Source organism: Acromyrmex echinatior, chromosome 13, assembly GCF_024713525.1.
Source record: "Acromyrmex echinatior isolate Ae372 chromosome 13, ASM2471352v2, whole genome shotgun sequence".
NCBI classification, from domain to species: Eukaryota; Metazoa; Arthropoda; class Insecta; order Hymenoptera; family Formicidae; genus Acromyrmex; species Acromyrmex echinatior.
This window is the reverse complement of record NC_141864.1, coordinates 2,092,624-2,106,851: the sequence shown is the minus strand read 5'-3', so window position 1 is coordinate 2,106,851 and position 14,228 is coordinate 2,092,624. Positions and strand designations below refer to the sequence as shown.

Below are 14,228 nucleotides of genomic sequence, written 5' to 3'. Positions count from 1 at the left end.
GTAGTGGAGATGTGAGAGGTGAATGAGAGTATATGAGTGGTCATTATATGGCTTTACTAATAGAATATACAAACGTGCGTGCCGAAGGTAAAACGCGCGGACAACAACAATATGGCGAGAAGATACTGTGCGCGGGGAGTGTGCGCGGTAGATCGTTAATGTGCACATGAATAAGTTTGTTCGTAGAGCGCAGTTAGCGCCAACAATATATATAAGGATGATCCGAAATTCCCGTATTCGGAGTACTGAACATAATACTTTATGCTAAAACAAACAACTTTTTCCTTTAGCAAAATTGTGTCCGATAAATAATTTTTGCGCTTATTTGTTAACTTCAATACTGCTCTTTTGCATAAATTACTTATCTGATGCAATTTTGCTAAAGGAAAAAGTTATGTTTTGTGCTAAAACATGCAACTTTTTTCTGTAGTAAAATTACATTCGATAAATAATTTTTGCGTTTACTCGTATAATTTCAATCTGCTCTCCTGCAAAAAAAAAGTAAACTACTTGTCAGATGAAATTTTACAAAAGAAAAAAGTTATTTCTTTTAGCATAAAGTATCCGTGTCCTACACTCCAAATGCAGGAATTTCGGATCACTCTATATATTTTTTTTGGATAAATGTAACTTTATCTAATTATTCTTTTGTAACTTTATCTAATTATTTTACCAAGTCGCAAAGTTTTAAAGTTTCTTTTTTATGGATTTATGAGGAAAGATTGTATAGTAAACTCAATTTTTTTATTAAGTACTGTCATAAACGCAGAGTGGCTCAACCAAATAAATCTAAAAATGACGGCCAAAAATATTGAAACAAAACGCTGCGATGTACAGTCATGAGGCATGTCATAAAAGGTGAAGCGGGGAATGCATGTGGTATGCAATTTCGGTAGACGCAGCGTGGCTGCGGGTCAATCACCGAACCGCGATATTGCTTATCGATTCCCTCTGCTTGATTGACATGCCTAGAAGCTGTAACAGACGCTCGCGGCTTTATTTTTTCGAAAATCTGCAATCGAGTTTATTTTCTCTATCACTTTCCATCTTCCGTTCTACATAAATATTGTAGAAAAAATTTTTTGTTTCTGTAGAATATTTGAAATCTTCAGCGCTTCTTTTTATATAACTATCAATCTTGGTATAGGCTCCAACGAATGAATCCAAGGATAGATGTAAATCAGCTAATGCGAGCCAACATAGATTAGGCGTGTGCAAAAGCGTATATTTTATTTTTGAGAAAAATTGACAAATGTTTCAACCTTTTCGATTAGGTCTTTCTCAGTGTAAAAATAAACATAAAATCGATGACATATAAATTTAATATAAAAGATGCGATGCAAAGCAAATTGAAGTATCGTATTAACATATATTCATAAAATGATAATAATGCTGTGTCTACTGTATCTAACAAAATACTCAAATCTAACATTTCAGATTATTTGTAATTTATAAAGTCGAATAAGTTATTAAAACATAAATTAAATCAATTGAACAAAAAATTTACAAAATTTCACGAATCAAATTTCCATAAAATAATCAACACATTTTACTAAATAATGGATATTCTTTGGAGCTTATTTTTAACACCAAAAAGAGATTGTTTAACAAATCTAAAGATCAGAATAACAATGTAACTCACACGAACAACAGATAGACAAAAATTTGATTTACATTTTTCACAATACTTATGTTTCAACAATATTAGAAAAATTCAAACGGTTTTTCAAGAATAACAGAGCAGTTCGTCTTGCCTATGTGGGATTAAACAAACTGAATTCTTTCATTAGAAATTAGAAAGACAAATTGACATTACTTTCGCAAACCAACACACATACAGAGTTAATTATCAGGAATGTGATGTATCTTACGTAGGACAGACGAAACGATTACTTAAAAACAGATAAAGATTAGATAAACACCACAATTATATAAAGAGGAACACGAAACAAAAATCTGTAATTTCTGAACATAGATTGGAATATAATCATGATTTTGACTGATATTATACGAAGATCTTAGACAGAAAAAAGAATTATAATAAACGACTCATTTCAGAATCAATTTTTATTAACAAACAAAAAATGGATTAAATGTGCAAGAGGATACAGAATTTTTAGATCCAACTATTATACCAAGATCTATTTAAAAAGATTTGACATTTCCATGTTTTATTTCTCTAATTTATTGTATAAAACATGTGTGTATATATATATATATACAGTATCGGCAAAAATTGTATCATTTTTTGATTTTTTGAGTATAACTTTCGTCAAAGAGTATCAAATACGCTCAAAATTTTATTTGATGGTAGATGCACTTTGTACATGAATAAAATTTGATAATGTTACATCATGATTTTTGAATTTTTTATTGATTTTCGCAAAATCGCACTTTTATGCTTTCTTTGTTTTTCATGTCGCAACCATTGTTCTTACGGTCTTAACCTAATTTTGGCAGTAAATTTAATGTTTCACATTATGGCAAAAACTCGTGATGCTCGAAATATAGACGAACGACAGCAGAATGCTATCATAGAGGCCGCAAACAAGGACGAACGCACGAAGAGCTCTCACAACAGTTTGACATTTCTAAATCGGCGGTAACCAAATTGTTGAAGCGTTGAAAGGCCTAGAGAGATTATGTCAAGAAGAACAAAACCGGGCGACTACGTTGTACTTCTTCTGTCATTGATCGCAACATTCTCCGCATATCCCGCATATCCACGTTTCACGGCATCAGATATTGTCAAAGAAATATTAATTTCTGGTGAGTCTAGTCCAACCATACGTTATCGTCTGCAGGTCGCAGGACTACACGACGACTCGTAAAGAAGCCATTTATTTTCGCTAAGAACCGGAAGGTGCGAGTGGGCGAAAGCTCATCTTAATTGGACACCTCAGCAGTGGGTCCTCTGTCGTCTGGAGCGACGAAAGTAAGTTTTTGTTATTTGGTACTGACGGAATAACATGGATTCATTGTCTTAAAGGCAAGCGCTTCGATCCCAAGTATCAACTTCCTACAATGAAACATGGAGGTGGTTCGGTCATGGTGTAGGGTGCTTTCTTTGCAAAGGGAATAGGTCCCCTTCATAGGATCGACGGCAAAATGGATCAAAAAGTATACATAGACATCCTCGAGAATGTGATGCTTCCGTACGCAAAGCATTTCCTTGGTCGTGGCTTTATATATCAGCAAGACAATGATCCAAAGCATCGCGCGGCTAAAGTGCGGAAAGTGATTTCGGTAGCATCGAGTAACTTTTCTAGAGTGGCCAAGCCAATCGCTCGAAATATTATCGAATCGTTGTGGGATGAACTCCAGAGACGTTTAGCCAGTAAGCGAGCTACAAACGGCCGAAAAATTCGCCCAATTGGAGGAAGAATGGAAGAAGATCTCTCAGTCGACAATTGACACACTTATCGATTCCATGCCCAGACGCTGCCAAGCTGTAATCAATTCCAAGGGTTTTGCTACAAAATATTAGAGTTGTACAATCTAAATTATGAATTTTTTGTTCGTTTTGAAGACATTTATTTTCGTTATGGTAATTAAAAATTTATTATGAAATTTGACATATTTTAGAGATTTTAAATAAAATTAATTTTTCACAAGTTGTTGTTTTTATTATTTGATGAAAAGTTATTTGTTCAGTAAATTATATCTATTATTAAAACATATTACAATTTGATAGAGATCTATACAGATTAAAAAAAATTATGCTTAAAAACCAAAAGGTGACATAATTTTTGCCGGTACTGTGTATATATATATATATATATATATATATATATATATATATATAATGTGTGTGTGTGTAAATACAATATAAATAAATATAATATATATATATTAGGTGTTGGAATTAATTCGTAGCGTTTTACAAGTGATGGGAAGTACTTTCATTAATGTATTTTTTAATGCTCGTGTGAAATAAATAACATTCTTTCATTAAAAAACACTACGAATTAATTCCAACACCTAATATATATATGTATTGTATTTATTTATCACTATGTTTTATACCTATGACTAACGACAATTGATTTTGACTTCTCATATACTCTTTGAATATCTTTGTGCTAACATGTCTTATCTCACATATCATCGTTAACATTATTACGTAATTTTTTTGTTCATTTGATTTGATTTATGTTTTAATGATTTATTTGACTTTATTAAATTACAGATAATCTGAAATGTTAGATTTGAGTTTTTGTTAGATACGGACAGACAGCATTATTATCATTTTATGAATATGTGTTAACATACACACAATATTTCAATTTGCTTCGCATCGCATCTTTTATTAAATTTATACGTCTGATTTTATTTTTATTTTTACACTGAGGAAGACCCAATCGAAAGGGTTGAAACGTTTGTCAATTTTTCTCAAAAAATAAAGTATACGATTTCACACACGCCTAACCTGTGTTGGCTCGCATTGGCTGATTTACATCTATCCTTGTCTTTATTTATAGCTTTCCAATAAAGTAAACTTTATAAAATAATGCATTCATTGACATTAGACTAAGACACGCGCCTAGTTATGCTTGCCACAAAATATTTCATTGTTACACAACAAGAACAAACTATTATTAAGGACAACATGACACTCGCAAACTCACAAGAAAATTCTAAGTGTAAAGCTGGCTTATACTGTCATGTTTAGATTGCGAAGCTTCTCAAGTATGTGTAACCACTGTAATAAGGGTTGCCTTTAATACTTCGAAAAGATTCTCATATGGTGATATGTGTCCTTCGTGATTTATTCTACGATCAAAAAAGATGTCTAGAGGCATATAAGATAAATCACGAAGATGCCATCATATGAGGATCTTTTCGAAATATTAAAGGCGATCCTTATTACGGTTACACATACTTGAGAAGTTCCTCGACTTAATGGCTTTTTCTATGAAATAACTATATTTTCCACAAATCAAGTTAAAGAAAAATTGGTTCCAATTTATAAATATAATATATCTATAAAAATTCTTCGATCTATCTTATAATGCATCAAAAAATAATGTTTTTAGATTATATTTATAAATTAGAACTAATTTAAAAAAAAATGATTTAAAGAAAAAAAAACTCTAATTACTTCAGAAAGAACAATTTTTTTTAAATATCTAAAAAGGTAGATACAGATCAAAAGTAATTTAGTTGAATTATCAAAATAATTATGTAAGGATGCTCAAACAGATTGTTAGAATGTCAAAACTTTTTGCAGTATGCTTATCATGCTTTCTACACAATTATTTTGATTTGAGTTTAACAAAATTTACTTTCAGATCTAAATTTTCAATTATATCGTTCTTTCTATGCTGTTATAACTTTATTAAATTGCATAAGTACATAAATATTTAAAAGAATCGATTTCTATTGGACTACTACTCAAGTTTATATGCACGAATTGTACATTTAATATTAAGTAAGAAAAAAAATTTCGTTACTTATTCATATTTTTGAATCTTTATTCAGCAAAATGTTTTACTTGAACGTGACTTCCATATTATTTTAACGATGAAATGAGGACTGTTAGGATATTATCATATTCTAACGACTTTCACTTTATTTTTTATTTATCTTTGCTTTTTATTGTTTTTAAATCAATAGGAGTACTGATGTTTTTCAAATTTGATCTCTATTTTACCGTTATTATTGTTATTCTATAATCTATATTACTGATAGCAGTGACTTTGATACGATATACATATGTATATTATCAAGTATTGCATTTTTAGTCAGTACACTCCGAGAACATGTGACTCTTGACACTACATAACTTTCTAGCATTTTTCTGACACGACAGAAGATATATATCTTGGAATGTGAATGTTGATAGCAGGTCTCAACTCGACAGCCATCCAAACGAGAGACGCTTTCGCGAAAAGTCGTTCGCAAATTCTTCGCGCCACTTTCTTGCTGGCGCTAGTCGTTCGCATTCGTAGCACGTCTCGTGCAGTGTATCCGCGAAGATTCTACGAGAAATTGGAGCTTGACAATAAAGGAACAAGCATACGCACGATTGTGATACAGTTTCTCGAACGATTACAGCATTATCTATAGAAATTATATGAATTATTCTAATTAATATTTGTTCCGCCTTAATTGGTATTCGTAATATATTCAATGTATCCTTTAAATTAATGTATTTTTACTTAAAGTTAACATAATTAAACGATTTTTTTTTATTTTAATAATCAATATCCGAGGAATAAGATTACATAATTTAAAATTGTGTAAAACTATGAAAAACATTTGTTATAAACAAATTTTTACAACGTAGAAGAAAATATTCATTAAATTCATGAATACTGATTAGGTTAAATCTGCCTGAAAGTTAAGATTTGACAAATTATAAAAAGTAGCAAAGTTACACATTATACGTGAATTATATGTATAGATATATTGCATGATGTTTCATTATGGACATTATAAAAGTAATGTCTCTCGTAAAATGTGTCTCGTGTTTATATTTTGCTTGAAAATGGCGATAGCAGATGTATAATAGAGTGGCGTTTCCTTTTCGCGTTGCCTACTTCTTGGAAGCAAAATCAATAAACGGTTAAAGATAGAATGAATGATTGACACTGTGCTTTCTCAAGTCAAATCACACACGCTATATTTCAGTCAGAAATGTTGAATATGCATAATTTACCATTTTCCGAACGAATCAACATTTAAAACAATTCATTTATTAAGTAAAAATTAAACGCAGAGAGAAATGCAATTTATGACATGGCAAGCATTATAAATATGAAAATTCTTTTAATAATTCCGTCAATAATTAATTGAAATAATTTATTGAAAATTATTTTAATAATAAAAGCTTCTAGTGTGTGAAATATAGAAAACTGCTCGATAAATTGACATTTTCTCTCATAATCAACGAAGATTCGACATTGAAGGGATTAATGAGAGAAGACAAACATGTTGCACCGTGTAAAAACATCCCTATTACCTTCGGTACTTCGGTACACAATCAACTGCTGTCCGTTTCTTCTTAATGACAGATGCTAATTGCACGCGCGGTCGATAGTTCTTCAACTGCGCGCAAGTACGACTAATAGCCATGCTTTTTCAACGAGAAAGAGAAGGAAACGAAGAAGAGAACGAGAAAAAGAAAAGAAACGACTTCAGCGCGAGTCCTCGCAGTCAACCCAGCAGAAGAAACAGAGAAGCCGACCGAGAGGGTTGGGAAAGAAAAAACATTTTACAATACTAGTTCACAGAGTAACGAATAACCTTTGTGGCATGTCGCGACGTGGACATTAACGGGGAAAAAGCGCGTGGGGAACGTACGGATGAAGCTTTTATGCCATGCTACGTCGATAACTTTGCACGAGGAAGGGCGCTTCGGGAAGAACGTCAGCTGTAAGCGTCGTTCTGTGGCGGAATAAACTTTTCTTAAAAATATTCTTCACCAGAGAGGAAGAAAATGCGTATAGAATCACTCACAGCATGTGAATACTTAGGAATACATCTATCAGGATATTCTCAAAAAATATCTATAATATGACGAATATTTAGGATGTTTGTTGAATAACAAGATCAGAGAAATATTTGATAGAATTCACATTTAAAAAACATCAAGAAATTTAAAAGAACTTAAAGAGATTCATGCAGAATATTTACAATATCCGAGTAATATTAAGAAAATTTTCAAAAATATTCAAAAATGTTCTCGAACACCTATTACTGTGTAGGAGTAATCTTCTTGGTACTACGCATTACACATCGATAGCGTAGGAAAGGATCTGTTCTTGGGCGAGCGAAAATAGTGCAAGTCGAGATGGTAGTAAGTCGATGAGGGTAGAAATGCCAGGGTGGAAATGAAAAATCGCCGGCGCCGTCGACTCAAAAGTAACCACCTACTAGCTCTTATGTACAGATAAGAGTAAATAACGAGGTCGACAGACACGCGGAAGAGAACTAATTCGCCGCATATTTCACCCCACGGCTGCTTCTGAGAATAAAAGGATTAATTGCGGCTCTGTCCTTCTCTCTTTTTATTTCAAATATGTTTATTCTCTATATTATGTATTTCTAAAAAGATACTAATAGAAGACAGAAAAATTCTCTATACAACAGCTTATTAGCATAAACACACTTTAATTTTTAAAATATCGATTTTTAAATAATTTTATATTCAATTAGAGAAGCTAATATATATATATATATATATGTATAATAATAAAAAAAAATATATATATATATATATATAATAAATTATATACATATAACAAAAGATAATGTAAGTAGAAAGGGAAATGGTACTGTTTGCATAAAAAATTGTTTAGAAAACATTGAAGAAAACATGAAATAAATATAAATAAAAAAAAAAAGTAAAAATAAACATTCCTCATTTAACAAATTTATTAATATAAATTTAACGTTAACCACAGAAATATTCATAAAAATGATAAAGTAAATGCAAATATTTACCAGCGAGAAATGTACCTTACCTTTTCACCGCTGTCGCTAGGTAGATAAAACGTGAGAACCGTGAGAAACGATATCCCCATGCAAGGGATGATAATGTTCACTGTGTAAAAGAGGGTTTTCCTCCTCATCGTGATGTTGAACGTGATGTCCAAGTAGGGCTCGTCACAGCAAGTGTAAAACTTCTCGTTCCTGCGAGAAGAAAAGACGCGAGAGACATTGCGGTTAATCGTCGGATCGATAAACGAATGGAGGGGAGCATTAGGGTTAAAGCGATGAAGTGAAAAGAAAAAAAAAATCGCCTAAAGAACGTAAAAAATTCCGCTATTCAGGACGGAGAAGCGTTTGTACCAGACAATAAGTACGTTTTAAGTAAGTAGGGTCGGCGGTGAGCGAGACTTATGAGGAAAGTTTCGCGGGATCGTATAACTCCATCGAAGATCTCTCTAAGTCGGTAACTCGGTTCAGACTATTCCCTTACGTTCCCCTAGTCTGTCCCATCTATTCAGGCTGATAGTCTCAAACTGGTCAGTTTTGTGTCATGAATAAATTTGAATTTATTTTTCAAACATTCAATTTTTTACATGAAATTAGGCGATTTTTGGCGTAATTCAGTATAACAATCAAAGTGTACCAAACTATACCAGAACATATATAACATATATAACATATATAACATATATAACAATTTTCACGTGATTAATCATTAATAATAGAGACATAACTAGCTGTTTAACTCATGTCTTATTCTCTCTATGTTGTATTTTCTAGTATATATCACGTCAAAATAAGAAATTATTTTTAAACGGTATTGTATTCGTATGTATAAAAAAACCCAATAATTTTAACATAATAGCTGTTTATACAGATTTTCGAAATAAGCTCCATCCTTACCAAATTCTATCAATAACAACTTTGGTACGTATATCAAACGATAGTTAAACCGATTTTAAATATATATATTTTGCCATATCAAAATTTTTTAAACTAGAACTAACAAGCCAAAAATCCCGGACATTTCGTTCGAAACCGGACGCATATAAAAATGCATGGAAGCTAATAAAATTGATCAGAACAATAAAACGAATAATTATTTCTTATCTAATTGTTCATTAGTGGTACTAATTTAATGTAATTAAAAGAACTTGACCAATTATATAGTTCATTATTCTCCTCATATTCAACTATGATTGATCAATCTTTTATAGTTTAAGGATTACATCTATTGTAAATCAGGACTAATACAGAATAACGTGGAAGAGAAGTCAAATAAAAATATTTAGAAGATTCTCTAAAATCTCGGAAGCTTAATTAACCTGGATGCATTTGGAAAATCTCTCCGAACGTCCCCATAAAAAACACCATAAAAAAGAGAAAAGATAGCAATCTTAAATATCAAATAAATATCAAACAAAAAGTAGTATTGAGAGCAAACAATAAGACGCAGTTATTTAGGAGTTATACGAGTTTACACAAGATATTTAAAAGTTCTTACAACTAAAATGATGAGATCGGATGTTTCGGCTCAGTTCGAGCCATTCTCAGAGATGTCAAAAAACATTGCAAGTTATTAAAAAAAAGATCCAAGAATGCAGTTAAAGGAGTCTCTTCAATTTCAAACTTGAAAAACCACATTGTCAAATTAGTTGAATGGCTAATTGAGCACTAAAGAAAAGTCAAATTAATAATACAAGAATGCTAAAAATAAGTCTAGAATAATCTAAGAACTCACTCGCTGCATCAATATTATACGGCTGCGCCGTAATCAATATTCTTAGATCATTCTATATTTGTTTTTAGCATTGTGTTATTAATTTGACTTTTCTTTAGTGCTCAATTAGTCATTCAACTAATTTGACAATGTGACTTCTCAAGTTTAAAATTGAAAAGGCTTTAGCTGCATTCTTAGATCTTTTCTTTAATAACTTGCAATGTTTTTTGACATCGCTGAGGATGGTTCGAATTGAGCCGAAACTGATCTCATCATTTTAGTTATAAAAACTTTTAAATATATTGTGTAACGCCTGAATAACTGCGTCTTATCTGCTCTCAATCGCCTATTTTTTGTTTGATATTTATTTGTTAATTTCGAAAATTCAATTTTTATTCTGAAATTTAGTTATTTGAAATCCTAAATATATGAAAAAAAAATGTGAATTGAATGATTTTTTGAAGATTGATCTAAATTTTATCATCTCTACGTACAATTTTTTCTCGAGAATCATCGTTGTGATTGACTTTATCTACTTGTTGGATCATAATTTCTCGTCAGTTTTCAACGTGACAAATAGGGGCGCTTAAATCGAATAGTATTTTTTCGGGTAATTCGGAAAGTACAATACCAATGCCGAAAGTGTTCAAATGTTAAAGCATCAATATTTCAAAATATCTTGAACATCTCTAGTGGCAGGTCACTTCAAGTGTCTGTGACAACATCCATTTTGCTACTATGGCAGCTTCCGGAAGTAGAATCCGATTCCCGTTTGCATCGCGGCACACCGAATATCGGGAATCGAATCGTGCCTGGAAGCAGCTGTTCGCTTATGCCAGGCTAGCATATTGAATATGAAGAAGAATTTCATAAAGAAAGAGAAAAGAGCTTTTTCTAAGAGCGCTTTGAGATTTCGATGATACTGCTATACTTGAGAATCTTGGGAATTAGATCTTGGGATTGAGATCTTATCCAAAGGAAATAGATGAACTTGGCAAATCTCATATTGAATACAAGATAATAAACTGTAATTGCTTTGTATTTAATATGAGGATACAAATTTGGTTCGTAAGATCTCAAATTCAAGTCCTTATATTACAATTTTTATAAAATATCGCGTCTAAATGAACAAATTTGATAAAATTCTGATCACATTTTATAACAATATATATAGAAAGTATATATGCAAATAGAGATGTATTAATGTATTGTATATTTGAAGATCAATGTAAATAAAATAACGTCAACAAACACTTACCGAACTGCAGGAACTTCTAAAATATCCCATTCTACCGACATGTAGAATTCGGACAGGTCAACTCCTACGTCCACTACGTTGCTCCCCGATTTTTCGTCCATGTGTCTTAGGTCGACCTACGTGACAGAAAAAGCGGCTGGCATTAAGCTCGCGCGTAAAAAGTTGCCATCGTTAAAACGTTCGAACTCCATGCCCATGTAATTTATCTCTGACGTACGAGCGTGCAGTCAGAGAGCTAGCTCTCGTACAACATAAAATATATACAAAAAGTCTATATTTTTTTATTATATTTTTCTCCTCTTAATCTTAAAAGGAGAAATATAATTTATAATGAATACATTGATACATCGTTTATCATGGCTTCAGTCTACAACTGCACACTCGCGTTTAATTGCTTGATTACGAACAATAATTCTGAAATAAACTTTCAGTGCATGTCTTGAGATGCACTTGGTGTTCGCAGAAGCGCAGAGGGAGCTAATTGTCAAGGAATCAAAAAACGGAGCGTCGACTGTGGTGGTCCGCAACAACAGGACACTCTAGAGCAGCAACTAGATCAGCGGAGTATCGCCTTTATATACATATCGATATCTATATGTGCACCACATTGCAGAGTAAAAGGAACACGCAGTCAAAGAAAGAAATCAGACTAGCGCACTCGATTCGGTTTCACTCGTGAATTCAGGGCTATATAACAGCAGCTATGCACCTAATGCTAACGAGATATTCCATTCAGTCGCGATTTTTTGGTGTAAATGTTTTTTCGAGCTATTGACAGTGACTTTTGACCTGTGGACTGCCGTAAAAGTTTTGTATAGCTCAAAAAATAAATTGATGGAATTCCTTACCCAGAAGAGAAATTAGTTTTAAATCTAAAACTATCCTCTCCAATTTATAATTGTCATTGTTTTTTCCGGAGATATTGTCATCAATTTGTGATTATTGTCGTCAATAAACTGTTTCTTCATTCAACGTTTTGTTTTTCTGAGTTAGTAGTAATATCTATTATACATTCCAATTCTGTGGAACTTTTATATTTTGTAAACAATCACTGTAAAAAATCAATTTACAACATTTATTTTGTAAATCATTCTAGGAAAAATGTATATTTGTCATACTTTATTGTACTGCGAATTATACAGTTAAAGTAATTGTATATACCTTAAAAAGTTTACTGTATATTATGATTACGATAGCAACTATTGTCGAATCAACTTCGCCGATGCAGAATTAGTTTGCCTCATCAGGAATAATTCCGCTGTTAAGTTCCTAACATTGTCTTCTGTGAAGCCATTCGTGCGTCATGCAGCAAGATTAAAGCCAGCGGCGGCTTTAATGTTACGTAAGTGTCTAACCATTGGTTCAGGCGATCGCTCGCTGCAGTGGTATTACCGTGAAATACCTCGGGCAGACGCATCTCCGGTGATTCAAGTAACGATGCGCTTGCGGACGATACTTTGTCACTGCTGCGAGGCGAGATTAAAGCCGGCAAACAATTTCGATGCAACACCGGTGATCGCGATTCTGAAGAATGCAATTGCCCTGAATTGCCTCGAAATCTGACGAGCTATTCGGTTTTGCAACGACAGAGAAAGCCGCGCTATTATAAATCATGTACGTCTATTTTGCTGAGAGCGCAATTCTGTTACAAATTTTTTTCAAGAGATCGTTTGTCTTTTAAAAGAAATTTTCAAATGTATTTAGTAAAAGCAGCGTTGTAAACAAAACTAGTTAAACTTATAATCTTTTCTGTCTCGTCGTTAATCGATTTGTGAATCATTAAACGGCTACAAAAACTGAAGTAATGTGATTTACGATTCAGTTCTTCAACTTAAATCTAATAATTATCTTTTCCGACAAGAAGCTTCAATTCCGAGATTAAATTCAATTGTTATGAAATTAATAAGAACAAAATATATATTTTCGATTAAAAATTGGTAATGTATCTAAGAAACAATTTTATCTCGCTACAATATAATAAGACTTTAATAAAGCACACATTTTTTTCTTACATTCAAATTTCTTAAAACTTGATAGGAATTTTTGGAGTTACTGATTACAAATATGCAATCAGATTTTGAAAATTTTTTAAATAGCACATTGAAAAGATAAAAATAGATCCAGTTACTTAAAATTGGATAAGTATTCGGGAGTTTTTAGAATTGCTGGTAATAAATTTCAAGTAAAAATTAAAAAATTAAAAATATTTACTTGGATTCAATACGGCGGATTCATAATATAAAAAATTGACTGATTAATGATTAATTACAAACTATTGAGTATGTTTTTATAGAAATTTAAGTGCATTTTGTATTTGAGTTTGCCATTTTGAGTCTATCATTTTGAATTTGATAATTTTTTACTTGTATACAACATAAGTGATCTCAAAACATATACAAACATAGTTTTTACACAATTCTATCTATTTTATGCAATCATTATATTAATCATTTTCTTTTTAATTTTTATTTTATGTTCAAAATCAGCGATCCAAAAAAAAAGAATACAATTTGGTGACAGTTATATCAAATCTAACTACTTTCCATGATTTTCTATCATCTTGTGTTTTTTGAAAATTTATAAATTTTAAGGTTTAAACGGTCTAGCTGGATCTTAAATGCTTGTATGATACTTGTGTGAATTTATATATTACGTATGTAGTCCCCAGAAACGCACCGAAATGATTTTTCGGTCTTGAAAACACTAACTCTACTAGACTACTGCAGTAGTATCACGAGTTAAATTGACTAGCAATTTAACAAATTTTTGATGCTTATTCGCATCTTCGAAACAATCTTAATAATTCTGAATAAC

The 14,228-nt window shown here is 31.9% G+C and overlaps 1 protein-coding gene across 10 annotated transcripts in view; it reads right to left on the bottom strand.

The window, feature by feature from the left end:
* nAChRalpha4 (nicotinic acetylcholine receptor alpha4) overlaps window positions 1–14,228 on the bottom strand; it is a 355,672-nt gene that overhangs the window by 77,698 nt on the left and 263,746 nt on the right. For all 10 annotated transcript variants that reach the window (XM_087412309.1, XM_087412306.1, XM_087412305.1 and 7 more), the window contains 2 exons: window positions 11,415–11,530; window positions 8,469–8,637 (listed from right to left, as the gene is read on the bottom strand). In XM_087412309.1, coding sequence (XP_087268435.1) covers window positions 8,469–8,637; window positions 11,415–11,530 — 285 coding nt within the window. The remainder of the gene's footprint in view (window positions 1–8,468; window positions 8,638–11,414; window positions 11,531–14,228) is intronic.